This window comes from Coloeus monedula (assembly GCF_965178545.1).
Source record: "Coloeus monedula genome assembly, chromosome: 8".
NCBI classification, from domain to species: Eukaryota; Metazoa; Chordata; class Aves; order Passeriformes; family Corvidae; genus Coloeus; species Coloeus monedula.
In genome coordinates this window covers 33,083,177-33,096,350 of record NC_138788.1, presented here as the reverse complement: position 1 = coordinate 33,096,350, position 13,174 = coordinate 33,083,177, and the positions used below count along the sequence as shown (strand labels likewise).

General features: G+C 45.5%; 1 protein-coding gene across 1 annotated transcript in view; it reads left to right on the top strand.

Moving 5' to 3' along the window:
- The window catches only part of EIF3A (eukaryotic translation initiation factor 3 subunit A), a 29,276-nt gene extending 22,764 nt beyond the window's left edge, over positions 1 to 6,512 (top strand). Inside the window, exons 19-22 of the mRNA XM_082286070.1 lie at positions 1,015 to 1,862; positions 3,156 to 3,330; positions 3,768 to 3,937; positions 5,269 to 6,512. Of these exons, the coding sequence (XP_082142196.1) occupies positions 1,015 to 1,862; positions 3,156 to 3,330; positions 3,768 to 3,937; positions 5,269 to 5,510 (1,435 nt within the window). The 3' untranslated portion in view covers positions 5,511 to 6,512. The remainder of the gene's footprint in view (positions 1 to 1,014; positions 1,863 to 3,155; positions 3,331 to 3,767; positions 3,938 to 5,268) is intronic.
- Positions 6,513 to 13,174: the final 6,662 nt, after the last annotated feature.

Below are 13,174 nucleotides of genomic sequence, written 5' to 3'. Positions count from 1 at the left end.
CAGTATCTGAATGAATTAAATACTTGTTCATCTGATAAACATTATAACCAATCTTCCACATGTCTTTTATGGCAAAATAATCAGATTTTTCAAAGGGGAAGATTATCCAATTTGACTCTAAATGGAAATTAACAATCTCCATGGCTTGGTTTTTACCTCACAGATCAATGATAATTGCATTCTCCCTTATTCTTCCAAACCCAGGAAATGCACTGCTTACAATTCCTCAAAATTCTTGAGACTCTGAGTTGTCGCAAACTGTTATCTCTTTGTTCTCACCTCTTCAAGTCCTACATCTGTTGTTTTGTAGCAAGTCATTGCTGGGTTTTGTTTACATTTTAGTAGCATAGTGGATCTCTAAACCTTGGGGTGTTCTTTTTGTTATGTTTTGGGTTTTTTTTTTAATCCATGAGACTCAACCCCAGTGCAGCTTCTCTTCTTGTGCCAGGAAGCAGGTACCAATACATTTCTGTGATGTTCTATTCCTTGTTTCTTTTTTATTATTGCTGAGGAAGGTTAATTTCCTGAAATAAATTAATCTGGTGACAAAAACAAGGTTTATGGTCTAAATGTATGTGTAAAATCCTGTAGAGAGTAGACTAAATGGTGTGTAAGGGTGGCATGTGCTTGGAGAAGGGGCATACTTAACTGATGGTTGTGGCGTTATTTAATACTGATTCTTTCAGACTTCACTGAAGTTTGTCACCTGGTGTAGAAGCCAACCCTCTTCTCTGTTGTGTTGCAGCAGATAACCAACAGGGGACTGTCCAAACTGTAATTTTGAAGGAGATGATGAACTGCTTAGTCTTTACTGAAGCTGTAGGGACGGTGACCTACTGCTTTCCCATAGCAATGAAGGGCATTAGAAGGTGTATTTTGAAACTGCATACTGTGTTTGGAACCACTCACCAAGTGGGTGCAGTCAGAAATGGCTTTGAGGGGTTTGATACTGTTGATTTAAAGCTTTCCTGGATGTCACCTTCCACTTCTCACTCGTTCCCTGTGGTTTTATAGAGACTGGCGTCGAGGAGATCCCAGAGATGATGAAAGACCTTTCCGACGAGGGGACGATCTGCCTCGGCGAGGGGATGATCTGCCCCGGCGTGGTCCTGCAGATGAAAAGGAGCGTCCTCTGGAGTCAGCAGAGGACAGGCCGCCTCGACGGGAAGGGGATGAGGACAGGCCTCCAAGGCGAGAAGGGGAAGAGGACAGGCCCCCCAGACGTGGATTGGATGAGGACAGGCCACCCCGGCGTGGTTTGGATGATGACAGAGGGAGCTGGCGAGCTGCAGATGACGACAGGCCTCCCAGACGTGCCCTGGATGACGACAGGCCCCCCAGACGTGCCCTGGATGATGACAGACCACCCAGACGTGCCCTGGATGATGACAGGCCTCCCAGACGTGCCCTGGATGATGACAGACCACCCAGACGTGCCCTGGATGACGACAGACCACCCAGACGTGCCCTGGATGACGACAGGCCCCCCCGGCGCGGCTTGGACGATGACAGAGGCAGCTGGCGCGCGGCAGATGACGACAGAGGGCCCCGGCGTGGGCTGGATGATGACCGGCCACCCCGCCGGGCTCTGGATGAGGACAGGCCCCCCAGGCGTGGGCTGGATGACGACAGGGGCAGCTGGCGGGCTGCAGATGACGACAGGGGGCCTCGGCGCGGGCTGGATGATGACAGAGGGCCTCGGCGCGGGCTGGATGACGACAGGATGGCCCGGCGGGATGACGACAGGGGACCCTGGCGGAATGCGGACGATGACAGGCTCTCCAGAAGAGATGATGACAGAGGCCCGTGGCGTGGGGGTGAAGACTCAAGGCCAGGTCCTTGGAGACCATTTGGTAAACCAGGTAAAATACAGTAATATAATAACGTTCCCTCCAAAGTGTGTGTTAACCTTGTAGATAATGGATGTAATGTACTTGATGCCAGAGATGGGAGAATGAGCTCTGAAAACATCTAGATTAATTTGGCTAATGTGGACATTCCTCTACTTAGTATAATTAAACCTTTTAATTTGGTTAAATTACAAAAAATTGCTTGTCTGGAAGTACCTAAAGGTCACACACTAACACCAGTCACTTCCCTGTGTGCCAAACCAAAATATACGAGTTGAATGCTCTGCTGGGAGAGAAACATTCTCACTAGATTAGCACACCTTGGACTCTTTCCCTACCTCTTCTATGTGTCTGAAGTTAATCTCCTTCTAAAGGAGGATTTTGATACCTCATTCAAGTGGGTCTGTTTTTGATAAGTCCTTTCTATGTGTACAGAGATAATGTTATTAACATTCCCTTTTTGTTTTTAACTCTTCCTGAAAGTCCTGCTTAGAGCAGAGTTTGGATTAGATGACCTGAGGTCTCTTAAAAACTGAATTATACTATTCTTGTATTCTTTATTTCTATTCTTAAGTGTCATTGATGGTGTCTAGATCTGTTTCTGATTCTTTTCAGAACTGTTGATGACGTTTAAATGTTAGATATGATTTTGATTTCCTGGCTCTTTACACTTACGTATTGGCAGGCACCACACCAACTTTCATAGACACTAATTCTGTAATCCAAACCTTTAGAAAACTTACCATAAATATCAAAACTTGCACTCCAGTTTTCCTATTTAAAGCCAAAGCAGGCTGCATAATAAAGAACTCCCATTCATAAATAACTGAGCAGTATTTCAGGGTGCACTGTGTTAAGGGGATGGTAACAACACTCATATGTTAAAGTAGTGCTTTAAAAAGCAGTAACTTCTTTAAAAATCTGCTTGCTTAAAATCTCCTCACTTGTAGATTTTCACAAAGGAATCTGCTGTGTAAGCTACACCCTTTGCTTCTTCTTGTATTTGTTTTGCACCAGACCCTTGTGGCTTCTGGCTGAAAACTGCTGGGTGCAACCAGCTCTGCTGGACTGTTCTGGCAGCCCTGACAGGAGCTGTGCATTGCTGGCTTTACGTTTAGCAGCTTGTACAGTGTCTTCTCTGTGGTTCCCACTCAATGTGCAAACTTCTTACAGACACCTTGAGTTGGATCCTTGGGTCAAAACTTGAAGAACCGGTTTCTGTGACAGAAGCAAAGGGTTCTTTGTCCACAAGAGGGATAAGAGGTCAGTCACAAATTCCTTTGACTCCTCATTTCTTTCTTCCAGGGGGGTGGAGAGAACGAGAGAAGGCTCGTGAGGACAGCTGGGGCCCTCCCCGAGACTCCAGACCTTCAGGAGACCGTGAATGGGATCGAGACAAAGATCGGGATGAAAATGAGAAGGAGCGGGAATTTGACAGGGAGAGAGATTTTGATCGAGATGATCGTTTCAGGCGTCCCAGGTCTGACTTCTCTGTTTAAGTACTTCTAGAATGTTTCTGCAAAAAAAAAAAAAAAAGGGCCCTGCTGATACAGAAATAATGTGGAATTGCTGAGTGAAAGGAACAAGGATTGGTTTGTGTGAAACTAAGCACTTTAGGGCAGCAAATGGATTAAGGGCATTTTTGGGCCTTTTTGGTTTGTTATTTTTAGGATGATGTTATCTGTTTCTCTGTACAGGAGGAATTTCAAAATGCTTAAAATGCTTTAAAATTTTTATTTTTATCCTGTTATCAAGAGAATTCCATATTAGGCACCAGAAAAACAAAACCAATTTTGGAAGTATGTTAAATAGACACCCACTGGGTCTGTAAATATCTGTGTTGTCATATATTACCGCTCCTTTCCATAGCAAAGGTAAAAACCTTAACATTTAGTTTTATGTTTTGCATGGCCAAAGGGATGACGGCGGTTGGAGGAGAGGGCCAGCTGAGGAAACTTCCAGCTGGAGGGATTCAAGTCGTCGTGAGGAGTGGGACAGAGGTGGTCGTGACATGAGAGACCGACGTGGCGATGACAGGGAGCCGCCCCTCAGGAGAGGGCCACCCCTCCGATCCGAGCGGGAAGAGCGTAGGTTCATTTCAGTGTCCCTAAAGTCCTCCATCCAGCATAGAGCCTCCCTCTTCCTGACAGTGCTGGGAGGGGGTCACATGGGAATAGGTTATATTTTCAGGCATTTAAACTGCTTTTCCATAAACAAAATAATAAAAAGCACCTTTGGTGTAATTGAGAATTCTTTAGTGAGTCTTAACTATTCGTAGTTGTGTTCTTTTCCATCTTAGTAGCATTTCACATCTGCAGTAGGAGGATAACATTTCAAGTATGCACTTCTCATAGGATTGTGTTCTGGGTGTATGAAGTCTTCGTGTTTAGATTATCAGGACAGACATCCCAGAAAAGTAATTTCTGGCCCTTTCCTTAAAACCATTAAAATGTAAGGCAAATACTTCTGAATGAGGCCTTATGGGTTTCACACTATTAATGGTATTAATTTTGATGAATGACCTGTTTTGATTACAGACCTGTGTTAATTTTGTATATTTATTAATCCTTTGCTATGTTCTAAAAATACAGTAACAGGAAATCCATTTAGCCTGGAGGGACCACCACATCTTCCAATTCTGGATTCTTACGTTCAGAATCTCATTTTGTCTCTTCCCCAAATGTGGGTGTTCCTGCACTTGGGAGCAGCCTGGAACAGAACATGGGATCATATGAGGGACTGCTGCTGACAGAAAAGCAGAGTGTTCTCAGTGTGGAGATTTTTTTTTAATATATCAAGAAGTTTTGGTATTTGACTTCTTGGCATCTGCCACAGCTTTGTTCACACAGAGGTGGGATGGAACTCTTAACATTCTTTTTGGTGGAATTGAACTGTTTTTCATACAGTAAAGGGTGGTAGATGCTGTTACCAGTGGAGTCATGTAATTCAGTACCATTTTACCTCTGATTCCAGTAGAGTGAAGAGCAATTTCACAACAGCAAACACCTAAACATTTTCCACAAGTGTTCTTAAGTTAGGATTTTTCTGTTTTCAGAGTTCAGTCATTTCTAAGGGGACACTTTTGTGTTCTAATTCTGCTAATAATGGTATATATTTTTGGCAATGACAACAACCTAAAACTGTGTACATCAGTAGAACATTCTTACTGCAGTTAATGCATTTTAAAGATGACACTGGGCTTGCTCACCACAATCCCAAATCTGAGAAGAGGTTTGAGTAGTTCTGCTGTTCTTACCTATAAAATTAAAACGTGTGTTTGGCTGTTGTCATCGTATTCCCTGTTGGCAGGGCTGGGGATCAGTAACTCCCACTGCCAGGGTTGGGGCTGTTTGTTTGAACTCTTGCAGGCTGCTGGTGGAGCACGACTGAGTTGTTTTTATTTCTTCCTGTGCCGTAGCGAGCTCGTGGCGACGCGCTGACGACAGGAGGGAAGAGCGCGGGGAGGAACGGGAACCGGTGCGGCGGTCAGCCCCTGCTCCTGCTGCTCCTCCAGCTTCTGCTCCCCCAGCAGCATCCAAAGAGCGGGAAAGGGATGGGGAGAAGGAGAAAGGATCCTGGAAAACAGAGAAGGAGCGTGAGCCCGTACGCCGCACTAAGAACGAGACAGATGAGGAAGGGTGGACCACTGTACGACGTTAAGTGGGAATCGCAGAGTTTAACCAATGTTTTAGCTTTGATTTGATCGAATCCACAGATTATATTTGTGCTTATAAACATTCTGAATTGGAATTCTTTAACCAATGTTTTGAGGTAACATGAAAGCATGAATTACTTACTCATATAGATTGATCATGCACAAAACTCACAGCAGAAGGTTGGAAATTGAATGCCAGTTTCTGAAATTTCAAATGATGCTTATTTCATGGGTCATTTGTTGCTAAAATAAAAAGAAGCAAGCCCAACAGCTGTCTTCAGTACAGCTTCTCTCTTGCACCAAAACAGGCTGCCCTTTTTATTTTTAGTCTTTCTTAGTTTGGAATGGGATATTATTGTCACAGGACATGAATTTGAAAACGCCTCTGTTCACACAGTGGAATTATTGAAAAAGCAGAGCTAAAAGAATTTGCATAATTAGCCAAAAAAATAGAAAAGCCCTCTTTTACATAGGTATCTTGGAGGGCAAGCGGTTTCTGAGATACTTTATCACTATCTAAATTCAGTAAGTTATTTAAATTTGAATTGAATACAATAAACATTGTGGATTAGCTACACTGGGATATTTTCTGTAGATTTACTTGAATCCATAATGCCTCTGAGGCCACTTTGCAGTCATTGTTCCAGTAATGTACACACTGCTGCAGTGTACAAATCAAACTTGCAGCTTTTACAATTTCAGTGTTTTGGTAAGCATATGGCTATGTACTTTCTGTTGCCAATATCATAACTGCTTTTTCCATTACTGGATAATTCATGCCTTTCAAGGATTTATAAATATTGTCATATTTAAAATGTGTGGTTTTGGAGAAATTGTTCTATTTCCCCCTCCAATTCTTTGTCTTCAGGGTCAATTCTTTCCCTTTCCAAAAAAGTGATCTGTAGTAATGGCTGTGTTGACTTCAAAGCTGGGGTGCAGTAACAAGGAATGATCTGGTCACACTGAAGCCAACACAGAACTTGCTGCTGTGTGTTTCTTCAATGATAAATAAACAACTTAAGGAATTAGCTGCTGCAGTGTCGACTTTTTAGTGAGTCCTGCACCATGTGTTCATGAAGAACAGCTGTTGAACAACCCTTTTCTGTTCTCAGACCTATTCTGTACCAGCTGAAGGAGAAAGTGAGAACACCTGGGATAGTTTCTCCCTGAGAAACCTGGTGTGTGAACAGAAGTAATACTCCTCTTGTCCTTTTCCTGCCCTCTTCTGGGTTATCCAGGGCCAGTAGTTTTCTTGGGAAAAACTTGTTCTCAGAGCCATCTTCTGAGGGCTTGATTTTTGTGTCTTTGGATCCTTTCATTTCATTGCTGGTTGAGTCACAGGACTCCTTCAGAGCAATAGTGTTTTCCAAGCATTAAAAAAAAATACTGTTTTTTTGTTGTTTATACAGTCCCATAAAGTCTGGAACTAGAGAACATCCAGTAACAGTGCTGACTGGATCTGGAGTAGTGGGTGCTGCTGTTCTTCAGCCACCTCCTGCTGTCTTTGCACTCTGTGTCTCAGATCTGTGCTGTCAAAAGGGACCCAGGAGCTCGCTTCACTGCTGGCTGTGAAATTCCTGTGTCACTTAGAACCATGTTTCTCCAGTGTGATTTTGAAGACCTCCAAGACTGTGGACTGCACAACTATACTGGGAATCCTCTTCCAGTGTTTGACTGGCTCCAGATTGGAAAACAGTCACAGAATGGTTTGGGTTGATGGGGACCTCAAAGGTCATCCAGTCCAAACATCAAGTGCAATGAGCAGGGACATCTTCAACTCGATCACGTTGCTCAGAGCTTGAATGTTTCCAGAGCTGGGGCATCCACCCTTTCCATGGACAGCCTCTGCCAGTGTTTTCTACCCTCACTGTTAGAAAACCTCTTATATCAAATCTAAATCAACCATCCTTCAGTTTAAAACCAACATCTGACTGGTTTTAAAAAAACCAAAATTGCCAGAAAATCTGTTCCCATGCTTCTTACAGGCCCCTTTCCAAGGATTGCAAGGCGACAATTAGGGCTCTGTGACACCTTCTATTCTCCAGGCTGAATAACCCCAGGTTCTCAGCCTTTCCTTACTGGGAGGTGCTTTAGCTCTCTGGTCATTTTTGTGGTTCTCAGAAAGTTTAAGTCTCTCTTGGCTTCTACCCTGTGTCTCTCTGCTCTCTCTGCACTACTGTGGAAAGCTGGAATTTTCCAGGTAGCTTCCTAGTAGAAAATGGCTGGCTGCTGTGAGGTCTCCCCCAAACCCCTTCCTTCTTTCAGGCTGAACAAGCCCTGTCCCCCTCAGACTTTTTTCCCAGGCATGTGCTCCAGCCCCTGAATACTGTGTTGGCCCTCTGCTGAACTCAATCAGCTTTGGCAATGTCCTTGTATGGGGGGAATGGAACCCCAAACAGCATACAAGAAAGATGAGATGAGCTGAAGGGGATACTCTTCCCTTCTACAGGCTGGGATTCAGGCCCAAACAGTTCAGTGTCCAGCTCAAACAGCCTGGGATCTGCTGGCTCGTGCTCACCTCTTCCCCTGCCAGGGCCCAGAGGCATTTGAGCCCCCAGTGTGTCACTGCAAGGGCTCCTTCCATGGCTGGGCAGCCCCTGCCCTGCTCCCTGTTGAATTCACCAGGCTCCTGTCCATCCCTCTGGCCAGCAGCCCTGTCCCAGGGGTGTGGGCTGGAACTCCCACTTCAGTGTCAGCCTGTGGCTGCCTCCAGGGCCTGGAGGATGGTTCCAGTCCAGCCCATGGACCAAGGTGCTGAGCCTGGACATCCAGCCAGTTTTTCTGCCCCCTTTGTTATGTGGGCTGTAGCATCCCGAGCTGGGTGCAAGAATATTGTGTGAGACAGTGTTGAAAGCCTTGTTAAAGTTAAGGGGAAGAACATCCAGTGCTCCTTCCCTTGTCCACAAAGATACTTTATTATAGAAGGCAGGTGAGCCAGGCATGGTTTACCCTCAGTAATTCCATTCTGGCTGTTCCCAGTTGTCTTCTGTATGTCCCCAAAAACGCATTCTGAAAGGACTTCCTCTGATTTCCCCAGGGACTGGGATAATCACGTGGCCTGCGCTTCCTCAGATGGTCCTTCCAGCCTTCCTCAAAGATGGGCACAACATTTGTCCTTCTCCAGCCTTTGCAATATGTAAATAGTGATTATACCTTCAGTTCCATAGTTTTAATTGTATCCATACAAAGACAGTTTCACACAGGGATGAATGTTAGTGATCCCTGCACCGGCTACAGCTCTGTTTCCCAATCTGGGTTATTAATTTCCTTTATTTGAGATCATGATAATGTTGTCAACACGTGTCACATTCTAAGGACTGGGCAGCTTGAGAAGAGGCTGGGGAGATGTGAGCTTTGCAGACATGCCAGTGTGTTTATTTCATTGCTTGATCAGTTTAGACACAATACTGACAGTGATCAAAAACCTCTACCGACCAAATCAAACAGCTCAAACCTCCGCCTCCTGCCATCATTAAACATGAACACAAAATTTGGTTACCTGAAAATGTTGATGAAGCCAAACGAGTTCTGTGTCAATCTTTGCCTCGTTTGAGTCATGTTCAGTTAAACAGCTAAAATTTTCAGTGAACCTTAGAAGAATACAAGCTGTCACAGGCTGTATTTAAAAGGCAGACCGTAAGGCTGCTGCTGTTTGAATGGATGCAAATGTTGCTGGATTAAAACAAATCTCCAGCAAGGCAGTGTCAGGTATGAAAAGTGCTCCTCCTTCCAGGAGCAGCCCAGGGACTGACCCAGCCCATGGGCAGGAGTGACAACCATCAGGGTTCTCAGCAGAATGAGGGCATAATTGGCATTTTAAACTCTATAAGTGCTTTACTTATAAAAACTGATATAATTTTTTTTACAAAATCATTATTTATAAGAACTGTCAGGGTGCAATGGTGTCACTCCTGACTGGGCACAGCTACAACTGCAGCCCAGGACATGTCATAATCTTGGTGGCCTCAATGAGGCCATGAGGAGGGCCAGGGGGTATCTCAGACAGCAAGGGTATGGAAGGCTTGTCTTGCTGTAAGTGAAATGTATCTTTGTTGTTTCACTGTCCTTGGGCTGCCGTCATTGGCAGGAACTGCTGCATGTAAGCAAGTTTCCCTCCTGTACCTAAAGGGCACTGCTGGATGGTGTCAGCCTACAAAGGGCAGGCATTAGGTCAGTGAAATGCAAGATCCAAAATTTACCTGTTCTTCAGGCACTAGAGCCCATCCTGGGGTTTACTGCAGCATTGCAAGAAGCAGGCACACAAAGTGGCATAACAAAACCACCCAATTCTTCCTTTCTTGCCATGGCAGGACCAGCTTGAACTGAAATGCTCTACACTTTGCCTGGTCCTCCTCTTAAATAAAATTAATGCATTTAACTACAAACTATTCCACTGCATTTTGCTAATCAAAACCTCCCTTGCTGCACTTTAAGCTCTGTTAGCCCTTTCTCTCTTGGGCAGGAGGACAATCTACCGGCTTTGCTAAACCTTGTTCCATTTTTAGTGTATCACTTGTTTTGTCCAGGCAACAGGCATTTTAGAATTACCTTCCTCCCCATGCAACTCTTAGCAACTCATCTCCAGCAAAAATTAATCTATATATCTGGTGGGTCAAACTGGCACTGTAAAAGAAAAAAAAAGACATTTTATAGCCATTGTGGTCTGGTCCTAGGCAGCTATCTGAGGCACTGGTCAGCAGACTGAGAGCAACCTGCCCAAATAAAATTTCCACTAAAGATGGGGACAGACTTACCTGACTTCAGCTGAACCAAGTTATTTATACATTTGAAAGTAGTTTCTAATTAGAAGTAGCTTGCTTTTTACCAAGACTAGTACCAGCGGAGGATGATTATCCAGTATTGTGTTCACTCCTCTTGCCAGAATATCACTATAGAAAAGATTCTATCACTTACATGCACAGGAATATTTCCCTGTAATGAAGCAGTTCTCTGAAGATACAGTATTTGGTTTAAACAGGTGACCATAATATTTTGATTTGCCAATACCCGTAGAAGAGTGAAAATAGTACCTCACTTTTCAGTATAAATAGACCTCTTCTGTGGAGCATAATGCAGCTCTAACCTGGGCTGCTTTCAGATTAAGCTTTTTGCAGTTCCTAGAATTTAAATTACCAATGCAAATGGCTCCCAGTATTTAAAGAGTCAAAGTAGCAATGCAAACACTATCTATTGTAATAACCTTTTCAGAGTGACCAAGAACAAGCATGTTTCTGCTCACTGGTGTGCCAGGAAGCACAGAAGGTTACTTTAAAAACCCAATCAAAATATCCTTAAAGGTTTGGTCTTTGTTAGACTCACACTTGTAAATCTTTAAAGGGCAAATTGTCCTGTTGAATGATTACATAAAGTAACTGAAGAGCCTTGCTGTCAGGCTGTCTTTTGCTGAATCTCGTCATCCTTCTGCAATAGTCTGAGGTCTGTTGGGGTTTTTTTTTGCCTCCCCCACCCCCAATTGGTCTCAAAGCTGTTACTCTTCCACTTTACCTGTTAAGCCTTTGATGAGATGCCTAATGCTGGGGAGCAGCGACGACAGGCAGCTCTTGGCCTTTCCAGAGCAAGGCTGCAAGGACTTGGAGAACAGAACCAGGAGCAACAGGCAGCAGCACAGGCCGTGGATACAAGTTTTCCTCTGACACAGGCTCTGCAGAAGGCCAGTGCCGTCCAAGACACAGGATCTGCTGTTATCCTGAGGGATTTCCAGGCATTGCAATAGGGCTGGTACTGCACAGCAACTTAATGTAAAGACCGGAGAGGTGGGGCAGGGACATGGCAAACACTTCCAATCCAGCCCGGCCAGTTAACCCTCAGAAAACACCCGAGACAGATTTTCTTTGATCTTTCTTGCTTTTGTGTCCAGTAACAGTCAACTGCATTAAAATGTATATAAGGATCTTCAAACTTCCCACAAGGAGGTAACAAAAGTACAGAAGAAAACTCTTCCCACAGCATCACACTTGAGCTTGATTCTAATGTGTGGTGGACACAGATTTAACCTATGTGGACCAGGAATCACAAAACCAAACACATCTAACTTCTAACAGCTTAGAAGAGCCCGTGGTGCACTCCCCACAGAGCAAGAGACAAAATGTAATGTATTTAGCACAAGGAGAGGGAGGCTGGCACAAGGGTAGCTGCAGCCACTGTGTTATTTAATGCAAGCCCCACTGCATTTGGTAATTAGACCTGACACCATCTTTGAAGCCATCTGATGGAGATTTAAGGGAACACTTCCACACAAAATCAGTTTCTCCCTCCTAATTGCTGTGGCTGCAAGTCAATAGCAGCAATGAATAATGAACCCTGGATCCTCATCCCCTGCCCATCCCAGACATGTTTTTACTCCATTCTTGACTGTCCTGCTCTCCTGACCCCATCTCCCACCCTGCTGAGCAGCTGTTCAAAAGGAAACCACACAAGTGTGGATTACACACAGCAGCATGACCCTCTGCACCGAAAACTCCAGCACCCATCTTTCTGCTCCAGAGGGCTCTTAAACCACAAACTGCTGCTGCTCCTTGTCCTACCTCTGGGTCAAACACACACACAAAAAAGGGCAATTTATCTTCCCTTGGGGATTAGAAGTGATATAGCTCTGGCTGATACTCAGTACCCAGGAACTGCCATCACCCAGTGTGGTCCAGGACTCCAGCCTAATTCTTATGCTTTGTACAGTCAGTGTAGTGTTAAGAATATTTGTTAACCACATCGATAGATCTCTTTTACTTGCAAAGAGTTAAAGCCACATTCTCTGAACTCTTGAAAATACACAACCTCCCTTTCTTCCATTCTCCTATGGTTACAGCTTTCTGCTTTGTTCAGGTCTCTTTCTTTTCATGTCCAGGTCTCACTCTCCACCACAAACACAGCTGCACTAAAGCTTGCTCTCTTCTCATTCTTACTGCCTTTCTGTCAGCAGAAAGGGCTCCGTTTGCACCCTGGCCTAGAATCATCACGTTTTCATACACGCACTTGGGTGTTTTCTCCTCTCAGACCTTCCCTAAAGCTGAGTATTCGACACGGGGACCTGCGAGACCAGCGCCATCGGTACCCACGAGAGGAACGGTGACGGCGGGGCACCGCACCAGCTCGGATGCTGCGATTTCGGGGAGCAGGTGTTAATTTCCGAAGGCAAGTTTGATCGCGATTTGCTTACCGGTTTTAAAACCGGCAAAGGAAATCGCTCGGATGTTTGCTTTAAGAGCTGAAAGGCGGAGGGTTGTACTCTAATTAAATACCCTGCTATTAACTGGCAATTAAGAACAGCTCTCGCGCCCGATGTCCCGCCGGCACGGAGCGCTCGGGACGGGCAGAGCCGGGGCTGGCGGGCGGCAGAGGGCGGCGCTGCCCCGCCGCGGGCACCCGGAGACCCCCGCCACCTCCCCGGTCGTGGGTTTAACCCTCGGACCCCCCCCCCCCCTCCGCGGACATCCACCCAGTCAGATCTCGCCGTCTCCGTAAAAATCACATATAGATATATTTTTTCTTACAATAAACAAACACAGCGCATCTCCGCCGCGCAGTCCCCGGGCCCGGCGCCGGGCTCCGCGCGGTCCAGCGCGCAGCGGCCGCCCCGGGGCCGGGGCAGTGTCAGCGGGGGAGGGAGCGGGGCCGCCCCAGGGCACGGGGCGAGACCCGGGGGTCCCGGCCG